Here is a 16,038-nt window from a genome sequence, read left to right as displayed (position 1 = left end):
GTAGTTGCGATGATTGGATCGATCGTAACTCTTTGTAAGACAGGGCCCAGGAAAGATCACAGAAATTGCTATCAACTCACATAAGGGGTTGTACGAATGCAATCGCTTTAGTGTTCGGATGTCGTCTGCCCCAGCTATTAGTGGCAAAGAACCATGGAACAAATCCTCCAGGGTACACGAAGTACCCAGTGTACGCTTGATGACATGATTATTACAGGAAAAAAAAACAATGAGGAAAATCTAGAACAGTGCTTGAAAATTCTGAGGAAAATGAACTTGAAACAAACTTGATGAGACTTTCCATTGTGGACAAAAAATATACCAAATAATGACTTCCAAAAGGTCAGGTATGTCAATGAAGGAGAAGATCTGCAAACATATTGAATGGTCTATCACATTAGCGTCATTATTTTTATAAGGAGCAAACAAAAAAAAAATACATGCAGAGAGCATTACTATGTCAATGTTTTGGAGCGTAAACGTGCCACCGATCAAAAGTGGGGATATCCTAATAATGATCGCCTGTTGTAATCTGTTTTAACCCTTTGCGCGCTGATGTTGCAATTTTGCACATTTGTACAATTAAATTCAACCATCGTCATAATTATTTTTTCTCCCCCCCCCTACATGTACCTTCAAATTAGATAAGCTAATAAAATACTGTAGCAACAGTTCTTGGATGGCATCTATATAATAATAAGTATTCAATGGTGCAATATGGATATCTTGAATTAAAGAAAACAACATGGAAGCAATTGTCATTATTATCCCCTAAAATTAATTCAGCTTGCAAAGAGTTAAAAAAGGTGGTAATGAGTGAATGACATGCTACTGATCACAACTGGATACTGATAGTACCATAAATTGCGGGAATGGATGTTGAAAATTACCCTATGAATAATAGTGTAAACATCAAGGAAATCATGAAGTTAACCCTGCAACACTTCCCCACCAAGGTAGAAAATCAAAAAAATATCTATAAACAATATACTAAACTTTATTACCCTTGAATAAGGATTAAAATTCCAAGTCTTTCTGATTTTTAGAGACAGAGAACTAATTGAGTTCATGAAAGAATGACCCCAGTCCTTCCCTTGGTTAAATTGAGTTTAAGTAAACATACAGGTAGGAAATTTTTGCTCACACATTGAACATACACATACACGCATATGATTTTCTTGATTTACTTGAAAAAAAAATGACTTGGAATTGAACATTGACGGTCAAGTATTTGAATTTAGCTAACCACTAACCACCAGACAAGTATCTTAGCATCGAGAATCAGACCATTCTTAGGTTAAACAAAAGCCAACTTTCCCATTATTCTACTTTCCTACTTCCAGGTATGGGAAGTGAACTGTACGTCCCCTGGGCAGCAGGCTGCTTGTAGTTCACCTCCACCTCGATTCGTTCCTTTCCGTTATAAAATGTCCAACAGACACAAGGTATTACGGAGTACAACACCACTCTCTCTATTGCCTATGGGTGGGTACCCAAGCAAGTGCAGATCCCATCTCGGTCAATGATCATTTTCAACGGCCATGGTAGACGCGACTTGACCAGGGTCAACAGTCAATCTCTTTATTGCCTATTGGTGGGTACCCAAGCAAGTGAAGATCCAATCGTGGTCAATGATCATTTTCAACGGCCATGGTAGACTCGACTAGACCGGGGTCAACGGTCAATCTCTTTATTGCCTATGGGTGGGTACCCGAGCAAGTGAACATCCCACCGTGGACAATGATCATTTTCAACGGCCATGGTAGACTCGACTAGACCGGGGTCAACGGTCAATCTCTTTATTGCCTATGGGTGGGTACCCAAGCAAGTGAACATCCCACCGTGGACAATGATCATTTTCAACGGCCATGGTAGACGCGACTTGACCGGGGTCAACGGTCAATCTCTTTATTGCCTATTGGTGGGTACCCAAGCAGGTGAAGATCCAATCGTGGACAATGATCATTTTCAACGGCCATGGTAGACGCGACCTGACCGGGGTCAACGGTCAATCTCTTTATTGCCTATTGGTGGGTACCCAAGCAGGTGAAGATCCAATCATGGACAATGATCATTTTCAACGGCCATAGTAGACTCGACTAGACCGGGGTCAACTATCAATCTCTTTATTGCCTATTGGTTGGTACCCAAGCAAGTGAAGATGCAATCATGGTCAATGCAATGATCATTTTCTAATGGCCATGGTAGACTCGACTAAACTGGAGTCAACTGTCAATCTCTGGGTCACGTGTCCATGTCTTCAGGGGCAGCGGAGGCTTCATCCAGCGGAGTGGGGTTTTTCTGCATGTACTTCTCTTGGACACTAGCCGTTCTGAAAATAGTATGTTAAGGAAAAGCATCATTGTATGGTGAAAATATAAGGAACAGTGATATTTATCAATAGCTTTTTAAACAAATAAGGGGTAGGATTAGTCAATAAAAAAAAAGTTTTCTTTTCCCAATAAAGATATAGTTCTTTGATATTCAATAGGGGTAGTAAAAGAGGGTAGGCCCTATATTTTAAAGTTTTTCTCCTTAATTTAAGGAGAAAAATATATATCATTTATTTATGAATACAAATATTTTAGTTAGAAAATTAATTGATTTTAGAGTTAGACCATTTATTATTGATTGGATCATTAGTTTTTAGAACAAAGATATCAGTGCATGAAATATCAGAATCATTTTTTAGAATATGTAACCACCCACGCGGGAGTGCCCCAAGGCACAAAATTAGGACCCATTTTATTTTTTAATATGTTTAATGATGCTTGTCAAGAACAATCTTTGCCTTATTTCAAATACGTTGATGATCTTACACTACTTGAAAACAGAAACTTACATAAACTATCAATATTACAAAATATATTAGATGATTTATTAGAATGGACAAACAGTAATCATATGACACTAAATCCTAGTAAGTGCATGGCAATGAACATAACATTTATGAAAAATGCACCCTTTTGTGAGTCTTTGCATATCGGGGAATCAGAACTGCCTTATGTTGATACTTTAAAGATTTTAGGAGTTTATATTCAACATAATTTAAAATGGGACTTCCATATAAATGAAATGTTAAAAAAGTGCAATAAAAAACTTTATATGTTTAGATTAGTGAAAAAATATAAATTACCAATTTCTGACTTAATACAAATATACATCGGATACATCCGCCCTGTTTTAGAATATTGTGTACCTGTGTTTAATGGAAGTTTGACTTTAGACCATGTACAGAAACTAGAAAGAATTCAGAAAAGAGTCAACAATTATGCACTGATTTTGCAGTTTCTATAAGCAAAAATCAACATTGTAAAAAATGGTTTCCGGAAAGGAACGTTGTTGGCATGAATTTACGCAATAAACAAAAGTATATGCAATACAAATGCAGGACCTCCCGTTTTAAACAAAGTGCAATACCATATTTTATTAACCTCCTTAATAACTCATAAAGTGTATATTTTCATTGTAATTTCATTGTATACTGTATTTTTTTAATGTACTATTAGTTTTATCATTATTACATTATTGTTTTATGCTATACATGTTCAATTGTAATACCTTTGTAAATACATACATTTCAGCTTTTTAGCTGCAGTATGTGTATGATTGTTTTACTGGAAATAAATAAACCATGAAATGAAATGAAACAAATATATTCATAAATATCAACTGATGCCTGTTTCCAACAAAATCTGACTGATGTGCAAAAAGAAATCAATCAAGTCAATATACATGTATGCACTGCATGCAGGCCTCTTAATAGTGCACTAGAAATCACTTGGAGATATGTACATGTACTTATCACAAAGGAGTTGCTGAACCACTCAGAAAAATCAGTTTTTAAGTTACCATTTTTTACATAAACAATTTTTCTTTTAAAATTTTTATTTCATTCAAATATTCAATAGTTAGAATGATACAAACCAAAACAAGAATACAATGTTACCAAACCTATATAAATGATTTATGCCCCTCAGAGATGCTAACTGATAGCTCAAAAAAATCCTGAAAACCCAGGCCGGGGGTCCAGGGGCCCGCCCAGGGCCCCTGGCGGGGTCAAGGGCGAAGCCCCCTGAAGCTGGAACGTTTTCTTATTCTTTAGAGGGCTGAAATCATTAATCTACAGTAGTACATAACAAATAATTAATGACATAATAAACTTCATATCATAGGCAAGAAAGGTGCTAAAAAAAAAAATCATGTAACCCGTACTCATTACGGTACGGGTTAACCTGCTGCGGGTTAATATGCTGCGGCCAATGGGTGCGACTCGGGACGGGTGTATGTAGCAGCTGGGGTGCCCTTTTTCACTCACTGTACTCATCAACAAGACAATCCTATACTATTGAAAATCCATAAATCACAATTTCTATCAAAATGATGGATAGTTCACACATATGAATTGATGAATACGCACCAGAGAACACATATTTCATGGTAGCAATCCCGCGGCAGACAACCAATCACTCACGCAGCAGCAGGCAATTGCAGCCACACCGGGCCATGCTTCGAGCGGTTCTACCGGGCGATCGCCCGACTGGGATAGCGCTGACACCCGTATCCCTGCAGGGTATAGGGCGGCGTTTGCAACTGCTACAATGTATTGCTCGCGCGTACCGTGCAAGTACAGTACCAGCTAAACTTCATGCTGCGCACAACGCTAATAATTTTCCGTCTGCGCAAATTGGCCATCCAAAATTGAAATTGCGCTCTCCGTAGCGAACTCCGTGACAAGATTTGGAGGGGAAATTTTTACGGATTTCACTTTGACAATCGATTTTTTTTCCGGAATATTTTTCAGCAAAGGAAAAAATCCGGAATTCCGGAAAAATCCGGAAAATTAGCAACTCTGGCCCCTGCAATAAGTAACCCATAATATTCTCTCAAAAAAATTACAAAGTACATGTAGAATAGCTCGCTATTTACCTTCAAGAATAAAATAGCTTCATTAAAAGCGATTAGTCCCCAGTCCCTCCCTCATACTTTTAGTATTAATAGAAGAGTTTTGATAAATGATTCTAAAGGTGGGCAATTCCATACAATATGTACATCCAACCCCCTTTACATGGGACCTTCATGAATCTTCTGTCCCTGATTTCTGGTTCTTATGACAGTCTGTTCAATTCTCAAAGGACCATGAATTGGTCAGTTTATGAAGTGAAGAAAGACTTGAGAAAAAATGGGGGTCAAACGTACAAATAATTGAGCATTATATGGAATTGCCCTGGTATAATTGCAAATAAACTCTTGAGTGACTGATGCAAAGGATACTTGAAGAATTCGAAGTCAGCTCCCACAGCACAGGACATCAAAGCCTTTAGATTCCGTTCTTCAAGATCTCCAAAGACATAGCCATTGGCTTTGTCTATCGTCTTAACGGCAGTCAACACACTGTCCTTGTCCTGGAGTGGATGGAGGAAACGATTTACTTTTCATAAGAAAATATCAATTACCAAGAGATTGAAACCTGAAACGGACCGTTTACAGTGATAAAAAAACAATGGCGGATCTGGTGGGGTTCAACACAATAACATTTCAGGGGCCATTTGTTATTCACAATAGTCAGTGCCTTATCTGGCTGGATCCATGCCAGATCAATAATGTACTGTACATAAATATCACCAATCAAAATATATCATCATATTATAAAAGCACAGAATATAGACAATAATTTATGGCAATGACACCAAATTGTAAAAGAATTTAAAACAAAAATAAAACTTGAAGTTGTAAAGACTAGTACCTAGGACTAGCACCTTCGCACAATCAGTCCACATGCACCTACAGTAGGTGCTCAAAAAGTTAGTGAAAATATTAGATGGGGGCTAAGGGCAGTTTTGCACCTGAAATACTTAAAAGGGCCCCAGAAAAAAGTCCTGGAAAATCCTCATTCACTGCATTGTTAAAGCTTCTTCAATGTTGCAAATTTATGCAGAAGTCTATGAAAAGAAGTCCCCAAAAACTTGTTTTACAAACAGAGAACTTACTTGAATGTTGAGAGGGATGAAAGAAACAAGACTGTAGTCTTCCACCAGACCGATGAGGGCCTCGTTCAGCTTCTTAAACTTCTTGAGAAACGGGTCTTCTTCTAGATGTGACAGCAGGTAGCCTAGATCCAACACCTCTGTGAAGTAGTCCAGGTTGAATGCTACAAAGAAAAATTGAATTGCATTGCCAGTAGTCCAGTACACCATTAATAATTGTTATAACATTACCTCTCTTCCCTTTTCATATGAAGAACTTTCTCTGTTTTATGAATCTATTTCACTGACTGAAGATATTCACATCACATTATCTGATTACCAATAAAAAATCAAATGTTTACTCTGGTGCTGTGTTTTTCAAGTTTAAACCCTTTTTGTTGATTCATATTTACACTTTCATGAAGAAGGGATTTCTATATACCCCAAAGATATAACAAACGTTTCTCCGATAAAATGCTTACCCCAAAATTGAAATATACATGTACATGTAGACTTTATCAAAGACAAAAACAATGTGAAATAACAATGCACCTCGGAACAGGGTAGGCCCGAGTCATTATTTTGAAAAACGTTTGAATGGTTACTATTAAACGAGCATTTACATTTAACAGGCGGGGGTTAAATAAAATCCTTCACCAAAAATTGCAAGAAATTAACATTTTGCATCTTGAAATCTATGAAATAACCCTTTATTTTCTATATATCCTTGAAATTGCATTGATTTAGCAGGACTCTAACAAGAAAAATGAAGAATATTCACTTCTTTATTGACTGAATATCTATGATGTTACACTTGGTAAATATTATAATTCCACATGTAGAATTTCATGGTGTTGGAAAATTCAATGAAAATGATCACTGAACGATTCAATCATTTTTTTTGTTTTACACTCGGTCAACGCCATGATAGTCTACATGTTGGACTACAAAGTTTAACACCATTAATGATCTTCTAGAGTCAAGTAAGAGGTGAACATTCCTCATTTTCTCTTGTGTTTCAAGGAAATATGGAAAATATATGGCCAATTTCATAAATATAAAGATGTAAAATGTGAAATTTCAGCATTTTAGGGGATGGTTTCTTTTCCCCAATGGCCCTAGATCTCTATATGGTTTAACAGTTGTCAAAATAGGTCAGCACTTATGCTTTTAACAGTCGTTAACAGCGATTAAACGCTTTGACTCAGCCCAAGAATAGATATTTTCAAGATAGATTTTCATTTGACTTTGATTGGGTGTTGAGCATTGTCACTTGTCACCATGTTGGCTACCATAAGATGGCAATGTTACTTCTATTATGAAATGGGTCCGGGGGAACTTACGTAATCTTCCATACTGCTCCACCAGGTCAATCTTTGACAGGAGATTAACGTGAGGTAGTTCCATTTGTAGCATGGTGGATAGAGAAGTGAGGAGGACACTGATGAACTTGGCTGGATCACTGCAGTAGTGGGCATCAACTAGATGAACAGACACCAACTGTAAAGAAAGGAAGATTTGAACATCAATAGGGGATCAAGTATTTTTCTGGAGCTTGCAAAAATATGAGCTGAGAAACCCTACATGCTGCAAGTATACGAAGCAATATTTCAAGAGGAAACCCTGAAGCCTTCAATCAATAAATATCATTTCATGCTCTAAAAGTAAAATGGGGTTTATTTTTCCTTCATATCCTAGAGTGTTAACTCAAGTGTCCATAAATAATTTACACTTATGACATTAGTCATCACTACGTCAGCCATCAAGCGACCAAGAAGCTAAAAATCTCTGGTGGCTCCTGTCTGACCTAATGGTTTGCAATTATGATCGCAACATAAGCTGAAAGAAATTACAAATTATTTGAAGATCCTGAATGATGATGATGTTGATGATGAACAGCAGTTGTATAGTGCCATTTATCTCAAATAAAACATTCAAAGTCCCCGGTTGCACAATATATCTCAAATTATTCACAAGTTTGATGAAAAAGTTGGGTGTTTGGTTCAGAATGAAATCAAACAAACCCAGTAATCAAAGCAACTTATGGCCTTTGTCAATGACTATCACTGACAACTTCCATAAGGCTATGGTCAAAACCCCCCAAATTAGCCTGCTTAGCGGTAAGTGGCGAGTATTATAGCCAATTTCGCCCGGCATAGAGCAGAGGCCGTCTGGGCACCACTGGTTTTTGGGGCATCACTAGAGATTTAACTGGAGTTTAAATTCTTGTGGCGCCTGCTCACTTTTCACTCGCCACCCTAAATACACTTGATGCCCAGGTGGTCACCGTCCGGGCACCGATGTAATCGGTCAAAACTTGAACTCATGGGATCAAAGGCTGTCGCGCAGTCATCTGCCGTTCTAGGACAAATGATACATTAAAAATATTGTTTCATTTATTTTTTATTATTTGTTTTATTTCAATTCCATTTTTAATTTGTTGAGTATTTCACCTTGAAATTCCACTTCTGGAGCTGGGCGACAATGTTCTTCACTGAATCGTGATGTGTGTAGAGCTCAACCTGACCAGGACAGTCAAAGAGAAAGTAATGATCCTTTAACTTATCCAACTGGCCCTTCAACCAGTCCAGGTTCTTCTCCAAATACTCCATGCAATAGACCAGGCCTCCATTGGGTCCAAGCCGCAGCTTCTCCATGACATCTGAGAGGGTGACAAGGTCAGAGATGTCCACTCCGACGTCGTAGGGGAGAAAGTCGTTGGCCGGGTCCAGGTTCACGATGGTCACTTTGCGTCCGGTTTGTGAGAGGAATTCCTTCATCCCCTTGCAGTAGGTGGTCTTACCAGATCCAGGTGGTCCGATTACTACTTGAGCAAAGGCCATGTCTTGATGCTTGTTCTATTTAAGTCAAATCTGAAAATGAGAGATTAAAGACTATGTAAGTTCCAAGGCATGTAAAGAATTATATCTACAATGTACTCCAACTTTGCCATTATTGTAACTTCCATGGAATTCTGGAATGTGATTGGCTACTGAGCCTCGTTACAATGGTAAAGTCAGATAGGCCTATGTGCAGTTGCAAGTCTTTATGAAAATTGACTAAGGGTCACAAGACTGAATTATGAAAGAAAATGATTGGTAAATATTGATGAGCTTCTTCTTCCATGTCCACCTTTGGTAGGTATGGTAGGCATCCGAATATGCACAGTGCAGGTTAAAACAAATTCATTGGCTATGTACAGTGCCGCTAAAAACAAGTGGCCCCATCTAGCAGAGCTGAGTTTACTGTACCACTTACTTGAATTGGACTAAATTGGTACAGCTGATGGCATCTTGGAACAGCCCATTTCACAGTCTAAATGTGTCAGGGAAGAATGTCCGTTAGTAGATAATGGCAATGCGACCAACATTGTCATGACAAGCATGAATTTAGGACCCTTGCTGTAGCAAAATCAGCATTCATTATATTAGGCGCTGTCTTCATGGTCTTATCAGACACTTTCTTTTTTAATTATAATAATAATAATACCCAATTTTTATAAAGCGCTTTTCCCAGAATGGCCCAAAGCGCGTTACAGCATATTATTACCCCGGTCATTGGATTCATTTCAATCCCGCACGAAAAGTGCACAATTTCCACTCCCTGGGGAGCATTCCTTGCATTCATCGCAGCCTCATTATGGCGCTGGCAAAATCAAACATACAATATCTTTCGCATCCTACCGGGTACCCATTTAGCACCTGGGTCGAGAGTGGCAAAGTGTGGATTAACGCCTTGCCAAAGGACGCTAGACCGCGGTGGGATTCGAACACACGACCCTCTGTTTACAAGGCGAGAGTCAGAACCGCTACATCAAAGCGAAAGGCCAAGCCAGGCCCAAGATTCAAAACTACCTTTATAGTAAATCTGTGCCAATACTCTTCATCTTAATACCTAAATGTCTAGTCCACCTGAGAAAAATGTTGATTAGAATCAAAAGAGAAGTAGATTGTCGCTAGGGTGAGCACATAATACGCCAACCTGTAAAGTAGAAAATGGAATTAGTGGTGAAGCAAGGAAATGAAAGATGGCGACTTGACCGTTGACCATTTGACCTACATGTCAAAATCAATAGGCTTCCTGCCTGGGATCCATCCTAGGGCCATCATACACACCAAATTATTTGAGCCTAGGTGAAGTTAAACTGAAGTTATCGCATTTACAAGGACTACAGAAGGGTAAAATGAAAGCATGTCACTGTGACCTTGTCCTTTGACCTTTTCGAATTATACAATATAACCAGCAAAACTACTACTAGCCGTAACAGACCCATCACCGCCCAAAAACTTCCCGGGAGATACTGGTCAGCCGCTGGTCAGACTCGAGTCAATGGGAAGCAACTAATGCACTCCAGCATTCCCTCACTGCATCGCGGAGATTGATAATCGAAGCATAGTGGATTTGCATGAAAGATAACATTTTTTCCATATCCTGTGGGTAGATTTACAAAAACATCTTGTCCTTTCAGTGCAGATTTAATTTCATTGACTTGCAAATCCTTAAATCGGTCAATATTCAGCATTTTAGAGGCATATGCTCTTTGATATTTTGTTGTCACTCTTCGCAAAGAATCCACTGGTCGCCATTCAAGATCAGCTAATGAATATTCAATATGACGTCATAGCACTTTTTAGCAGCCCGCGCTCTCATCATTCGAATTCGATGATTTTCACCGACCAGTTTTTGGTCGGAATATTGTTAAAAACAATAAAATAACAAAAGAAAGTCAGTGAAATTCGGCTCAGATGCCAAGACAAGAGGCTCTAGACAAGAGGCTCTGCTATGCCATGTTCGCTCGCAGCCGACAGGGCCTCGACAAGAGGCTACCGGACCCTCTCTCCCGTCTCCGATCTCCATGGCCACGCACGTTTATATCTAGACAGCTGGCAGCTGTCTGTTTCGAGGAGTTTTTTAACATTTTTTTTCATTTCTCCTCGTACACAGACGGCTCGCTATCGTGTAGCCACATGTTTGGGAGACTTGCAATGCCAAATCCCCCCGTTGGGGCTCTTCAATTTTTGTCTTTAATGAATAAAAATTTTGAAAATTAACATGACCGAAATGCAAATTTATATTCCCTCTTGGCATTTATTGCCAAAAAATGGAGAAAAATGAAGTTAAAAGGAACAAAAACAGTGACTTACCTCGGCTGTTGCGCAAATTCACTTCCCCGTTTTATCCGTTCTTAAGTACATAAACATATGGCCATTAACTCTTGAGTCCCTTGTACAGATCGCGCTAGAACTTCGGTCTCTGTATTTGGTGAGTGAAGCCAACGAAGTTCAGCTGAACAAACAACAAAACAGAGACCGAAGCTTTTGGTCTAGTTTACATGTATATCGTACATCTTGTATCCGGCACTTGTTCACTGCTACCACCCTGCCTGTGGGGAATCTACTGGTAGGACTATGCTTATGGTATGCCGATGCTGTACAGAGCACACACTTTAAAAAATCATTAAAATATCGCTTTTGTGACCAAAATCACTAATTTCCATACAGTTGCAATTTATTTTTCATTCGTAACTTGGGAATAATTTTTGTATTCACCAGAGCGCTCAAAAACTTGAATTTTGGGCATATTTTTTGTACGCCCTCTATTGGTGGAAATTAATGTGGCAAGAAAATTTTCATTTTTTGATCTGTATTTTTAACTAAGACAAAAATAATTTAAAAAATCAAAATTCAATTAAGAGTCAGGTTGTATGAATAATGGGTGTATTGGAAACTGTCAGTGTAAAAAAAATCAAGCATTTGCCCCAAAGAAAACGAGAAAATAAGCCAAACATTGCCACCCTTATTTTGCCACACATGGAGATATAAGTATAAACCGAATGTCAATCTTCCAGCAGGCATTGTCGGGCCAGCTCGCCGTGCCGCTGCGATCCACCCTGCGCCCGGCCCAAAGGAACCTGCGTAATACATGTAGGCCTACCTCAACCACAAATAGCTTTATTCCGATTGCAACTAACAAAAACTGCTATAAGTTTTCTTTTATACCACGTTCTGTTGTTGACTGGAACAACTTGCCAAACTCAATCAAATCAATTCTCGACAAAGACAAATTCAAAGTAACAATCCAGAAGTACCTAAAGTTTAAACCCAAATTAATACTAATATTACCGGTACTAAGCATCGCCTCTCACCTCCGCTTAACGACCATCAGCGCACCCTAACCCTGCCCGTTTGACCCCTTTTAGGGGAGTTGGGCAGTATCCTGGAAGTAAGTGAAAACAAGGTTAGGTTATATCATATCATAACCTTGTTCATTGAATGAGTGGTCTCCGGTGCAACCGCTTCACCACGGCCGCGGCGCGGAGTCTGCGCCGGAGCCAGGCCTGCCTCACTCACACATTGTACGAGGTTAGTATGTACTAACCTCGTACAATAGACTGTGTTTGACCCTGGATTTCGAAGTAGTCGGCAAACATCGCTTCATTGCTGAAGTAATATTTGCCGAAGCTCCTTCTCGCTACGCACCGGGGCTCTTGCCGGTAAGTAGCAAGAGTTTTTTTAATATAAAATAATAATAAAATAATAATCCGATAAAAAAAGCACATTTTGCTTACCTCGGCCTCGAAAGTGACTTCGCTTGTCTCTTCCACGGAAATACAAGGAAGCCCGTTGGTGGCGCTAATAATTTCACAACCTTGATTCAGCTCCTCGGTAATTTTATAACTGTATCTAAATTCTTTGAATGCGCAATCCTCATGATTAATTTACTAATTATGGGCACCAATTAATGAAATGCCTTCAAAAAACATAATTAATGATTATTATTGGTGATGATAACACTCATTTGCATTAATTCAAAAAGATGACTGATAAAAAAAAAATGAAAATAATATACGTGCCTGGAAAGAAACCAGCAGTACAAGCTTTGACGAACGTCAATAATACGTATACGGTGTACCAAAGTCTATACAATGAAAAGATTGGACACTTCACGGACTTTGCGTAATGCCTTGCGTCGATATGCGTGTAAAATAGTGTAGGTGCCTATTCTTTCCCTTGTCGTGTCTTTGATATGAATATAAATCGCGCGCCCTCTTCAGGAGAAAATTGATATCAACGCTGACTGATTTCTATCTCCGTAAAATCTTCACTAAAGATCAAGAAAATATACATATTTTTAGAAAGAAACTTCAAGGAGAAGTCACGGAAGGATCTAAATGATTCGGTAAGTGTCATAGCAGGATGTGGAATGTTTATTTAAACAAAATATTTTATGTGGGCAAAAGCCCACTGTATTTTCGAAGTGTAGTGGTGTGTCGCGTGCGTATGACTGATAATCCTTCACTCGCGAGACGATATGAACCCATGGGTGGGCCTGCCTGCAACTGCCATGGCTGCAGTGCATGCCGGCTGCGGAGCTCTGCTCTGTTCAGACAATTACAACTTCAACGATTAAGTTCAAACATTAGACTTATTATCAGCTTCCCTCTCACTCAGTTATATTTTCAGTAATAACTAATAAATGAAACGCGATCAAATTATCACATTCTTAACTTACATGACGAAAACAAATGCACTAGGTTCCACATACCTGTCGCTGTCGCAGAAATCCAGAGCCTGTCTTGTGCACTAGTCAGAATTGTGATTGGTTGATGGCCGATCAGTACCGCAACTATGGAATGCCAGCAAAATTAACATATAAACTGCATGTTTTTCACCAAAAAAATCTAGATACGAATATATATCCATAAATCCATTGATATCTTGACAATTTGGTGTGTTCTCCTCTTTACAAAGGACATTTTGCTCCTGTAGAACAAATTGTGACACTACGTGGAGGGGCGTGGAGAGAGGCGATTGATTGATTGACGATTGATTGGATCAATCGTAACTCTTTCTAAAAAAAAAAAAAAAAAAGACGGCCGGGCCCTGAAGTTACACCATTTTTCCTTCTCAGATTATTATTTTTTTTTGCATTAGTTATACGATATCACACCGAGTTTAGACCAAATTAACAAATAGAACGTCTGTTCAAAAGGGGTATGAATTCATAAACTAAGCAAATGTAAAATAATGCACTGCCTTTGAGTTTTGGACTGGCACTATAGTCTATATATTAGACCACTATAAACTCTTGAATCCTTACATTTTCACCCATTTTTTCCACTGTTCCTGCAGCCAGATTTTCGGAGCATATACCCTATTTTTTATTCTTATACATAAACAAAGGTCTTGAGAAAAAAAATCATGATTTTGTCCAATTAATCCGATGTAAATATTATTACAATTAATTCACTTCAATTACTTTTCGCTGTCACTTCATTTGAAATTGACGGCATGTTGCAACAACACTTGCAAAAGGTCCGAAACCACCCATATTAGTCGAGCACTGGCATCTGCGGTTTTCCCACTGAAATATCCTTTAAAAAAGTAGAGATTGATTAGTGCTGAATAGATTACCTACATGTTGATGTATAATACTCATTTTTCTCCTAAACTTTGAGGTCGAGCAGGCAGTACATGGCATATTTTCAATTCAATTCAATTCATTTTATTTCCACAATTCAATAAAAAATTACATCAAAATTGCACAAAGTGATTAAAAAAAAATGAATAATACAATACATAGACTTACTTGGTACAAAACGAAAGGATAAACAAGTACGGAACATTAACAGAATATTAAAAAAAAAAAAAAAAAAAAAAAAAAAACGTCAAGTGACTATAACGTATGAAAGTTTCTGTTCCTATTGCAGGCTATTTTGACAACGTGCGTAGGATTAATTAAGTTCCTCGACTTATCAAAAGCATTTGATACGATAGATCATGAAATAAGCTATCAAGAGGACAGCTTTACAATGGTTTATAGCGGAAGTATTTTGTAACCGTAAATGAATCGGAATCTCCAACAAAGCCAGTTACCTGTGGAATTCCACAAGGTATTTTTCTAGGCCCTGTAATTTTTGCTTTCTATACTTAGTTAATGATATGAAAATTTCATCTCATGTTCTCTCATTTATTTTCTTTGCTGATGATTAATATTTTCTCCGCACATCATGATCCACATTCACTGGTGTTAACCGGTGTACAAAGATGACCACACCAGTAATACACTGGTGTTAAATTGGTGGACGTTAGTTTTATACATATAGGTGTTATTACAACACCTTTTGTTGTTACATTTACACTCTTTTGTGTTATGTTTAATCTCTAGGGTGTAATTTTGACACCTGAGGGTGTGGTCCTCTATTAACACCAATTGGTGTCAGTTTTAACACCGCAGTTTTTACAGTGTTCATTTGTGAGCACTATGAATTCAGAATTTAAAAAAGTAACAAACTGGATTCAAGCCAACAACTGTCACTGAATCTGCAAAAAAACCTAATGCTTAATTTATCTGCCGCATTTTAGATGATACTGAAACCAAATAAGTGGAAACAACAAAATTTTTAGGTCTTACTAAACGAACCTACATGAAATGCTCATATCAACAATATACGGGGGCAAAAAATATTGGAATCATCAATAAGCTTGAAAACTTTCTTCCAGCACAGGCAATGTTGTATTGTGCAAATATATGGGATTGGCATGGGGAAACGCCAATCGAGACTCAACAATGTCTTACTACTTCAAAAAAAAAGTACTGAGAATATGCAATATGTCCTTTAATTGTTTCGTCAGAAACGTATCCTTAAAGTCGGTGACCTGTTACCGCTTACATTTCCAATTCATGTATCAGCTAGATAGAAATAATGGATCTAATGTCCTACCAAAAAATATGAGAAACAATACTTTGCATTCATATAATACGAGATAGTCAAATGACTATCACCTACCTAAAAGAAGACCGGAGTATTTTCTAGCAAAACTGTATTTATCACAGGACCAAAAACTCTGGAATTCGCTGGAAAGAGTAATAAAAGAGGCAGCTAATCTGAATCCATTTATTATATACTCAGCAAAAAAATTACTTTGAATTCTTACTGATTCGATTAAATATTTATGGAACTTTATCCACGGCAGTGGTGATTATTATATAGTCAATATGAGTGTGTATACATTTGTGTTACAGTGTTTATATCTACATAAATTTGTAGAATTTGCTGATTATTTTTATT

General features: G+C 38.0%; 1 protein-coding gene across 2 annotated transcripts; it reads right to left on the bottom strand.

The window, feature by feature from the left end:
- Nucleotides 1-622: 622 nt before the first annotated feature.
- LOC121414422 (GPN-loop GTPase 2-like) lies at nt 623-13,540 on the bottom strand. Of its 2 annotated transcripts, none has more exons than XM_041607595.1 (6): nt 13,479-13,540; nt 8,420-8,839; nt 7,310-7,466; nt 5,991-6,151; nt 5,275-5,405; nt 623-2,332 (listed from the first exon to the last, which is right to left on the bottom strand). In XM_041607595.1, exons 2-6 carry the CDS (start codon nt 8,807-8,809, stop codon nt 2,245-2,247), a joined length of 927 nt encoding a protein of 308 aa, XP_041463529.1. In that variant the 5' UTR covers nt 8,810-8,839; nt 13,479-13,540; the 3' UTR covers nt 623-2,244. The 2 variants fall into 2 exon arrangements, with proteins under 2 accessions (XP_041463529.1, XP_041463528.1); XM_041607594.1 differs by having other exon boundaries at nt 13,512-13,539.
- Nucleotides 13,541-16,038: the final 2,498 nt, after the last annotated feature.

This window comes from Lytechinus variegatus, chromosome 4 (assembly GCF_018143015.1).
Source record: "Lytechinus variegatus isolate NC3 chromosome 4, Lvar_3.0, whole genome shotgun sequence".
Classification (NCBI taxonomy): Eukaryota; Metazoa; Echinodermata; class Echinoidea; order Temnopleuroida; family Toxopneustidae; genus Lytechinus; species Lytechinus variegatus.
The sequence above is the reverse complement of the archived record's forward strand: the minus strand, read 5'-3'. Positions and strand labels throughout refer to the sequence as shown.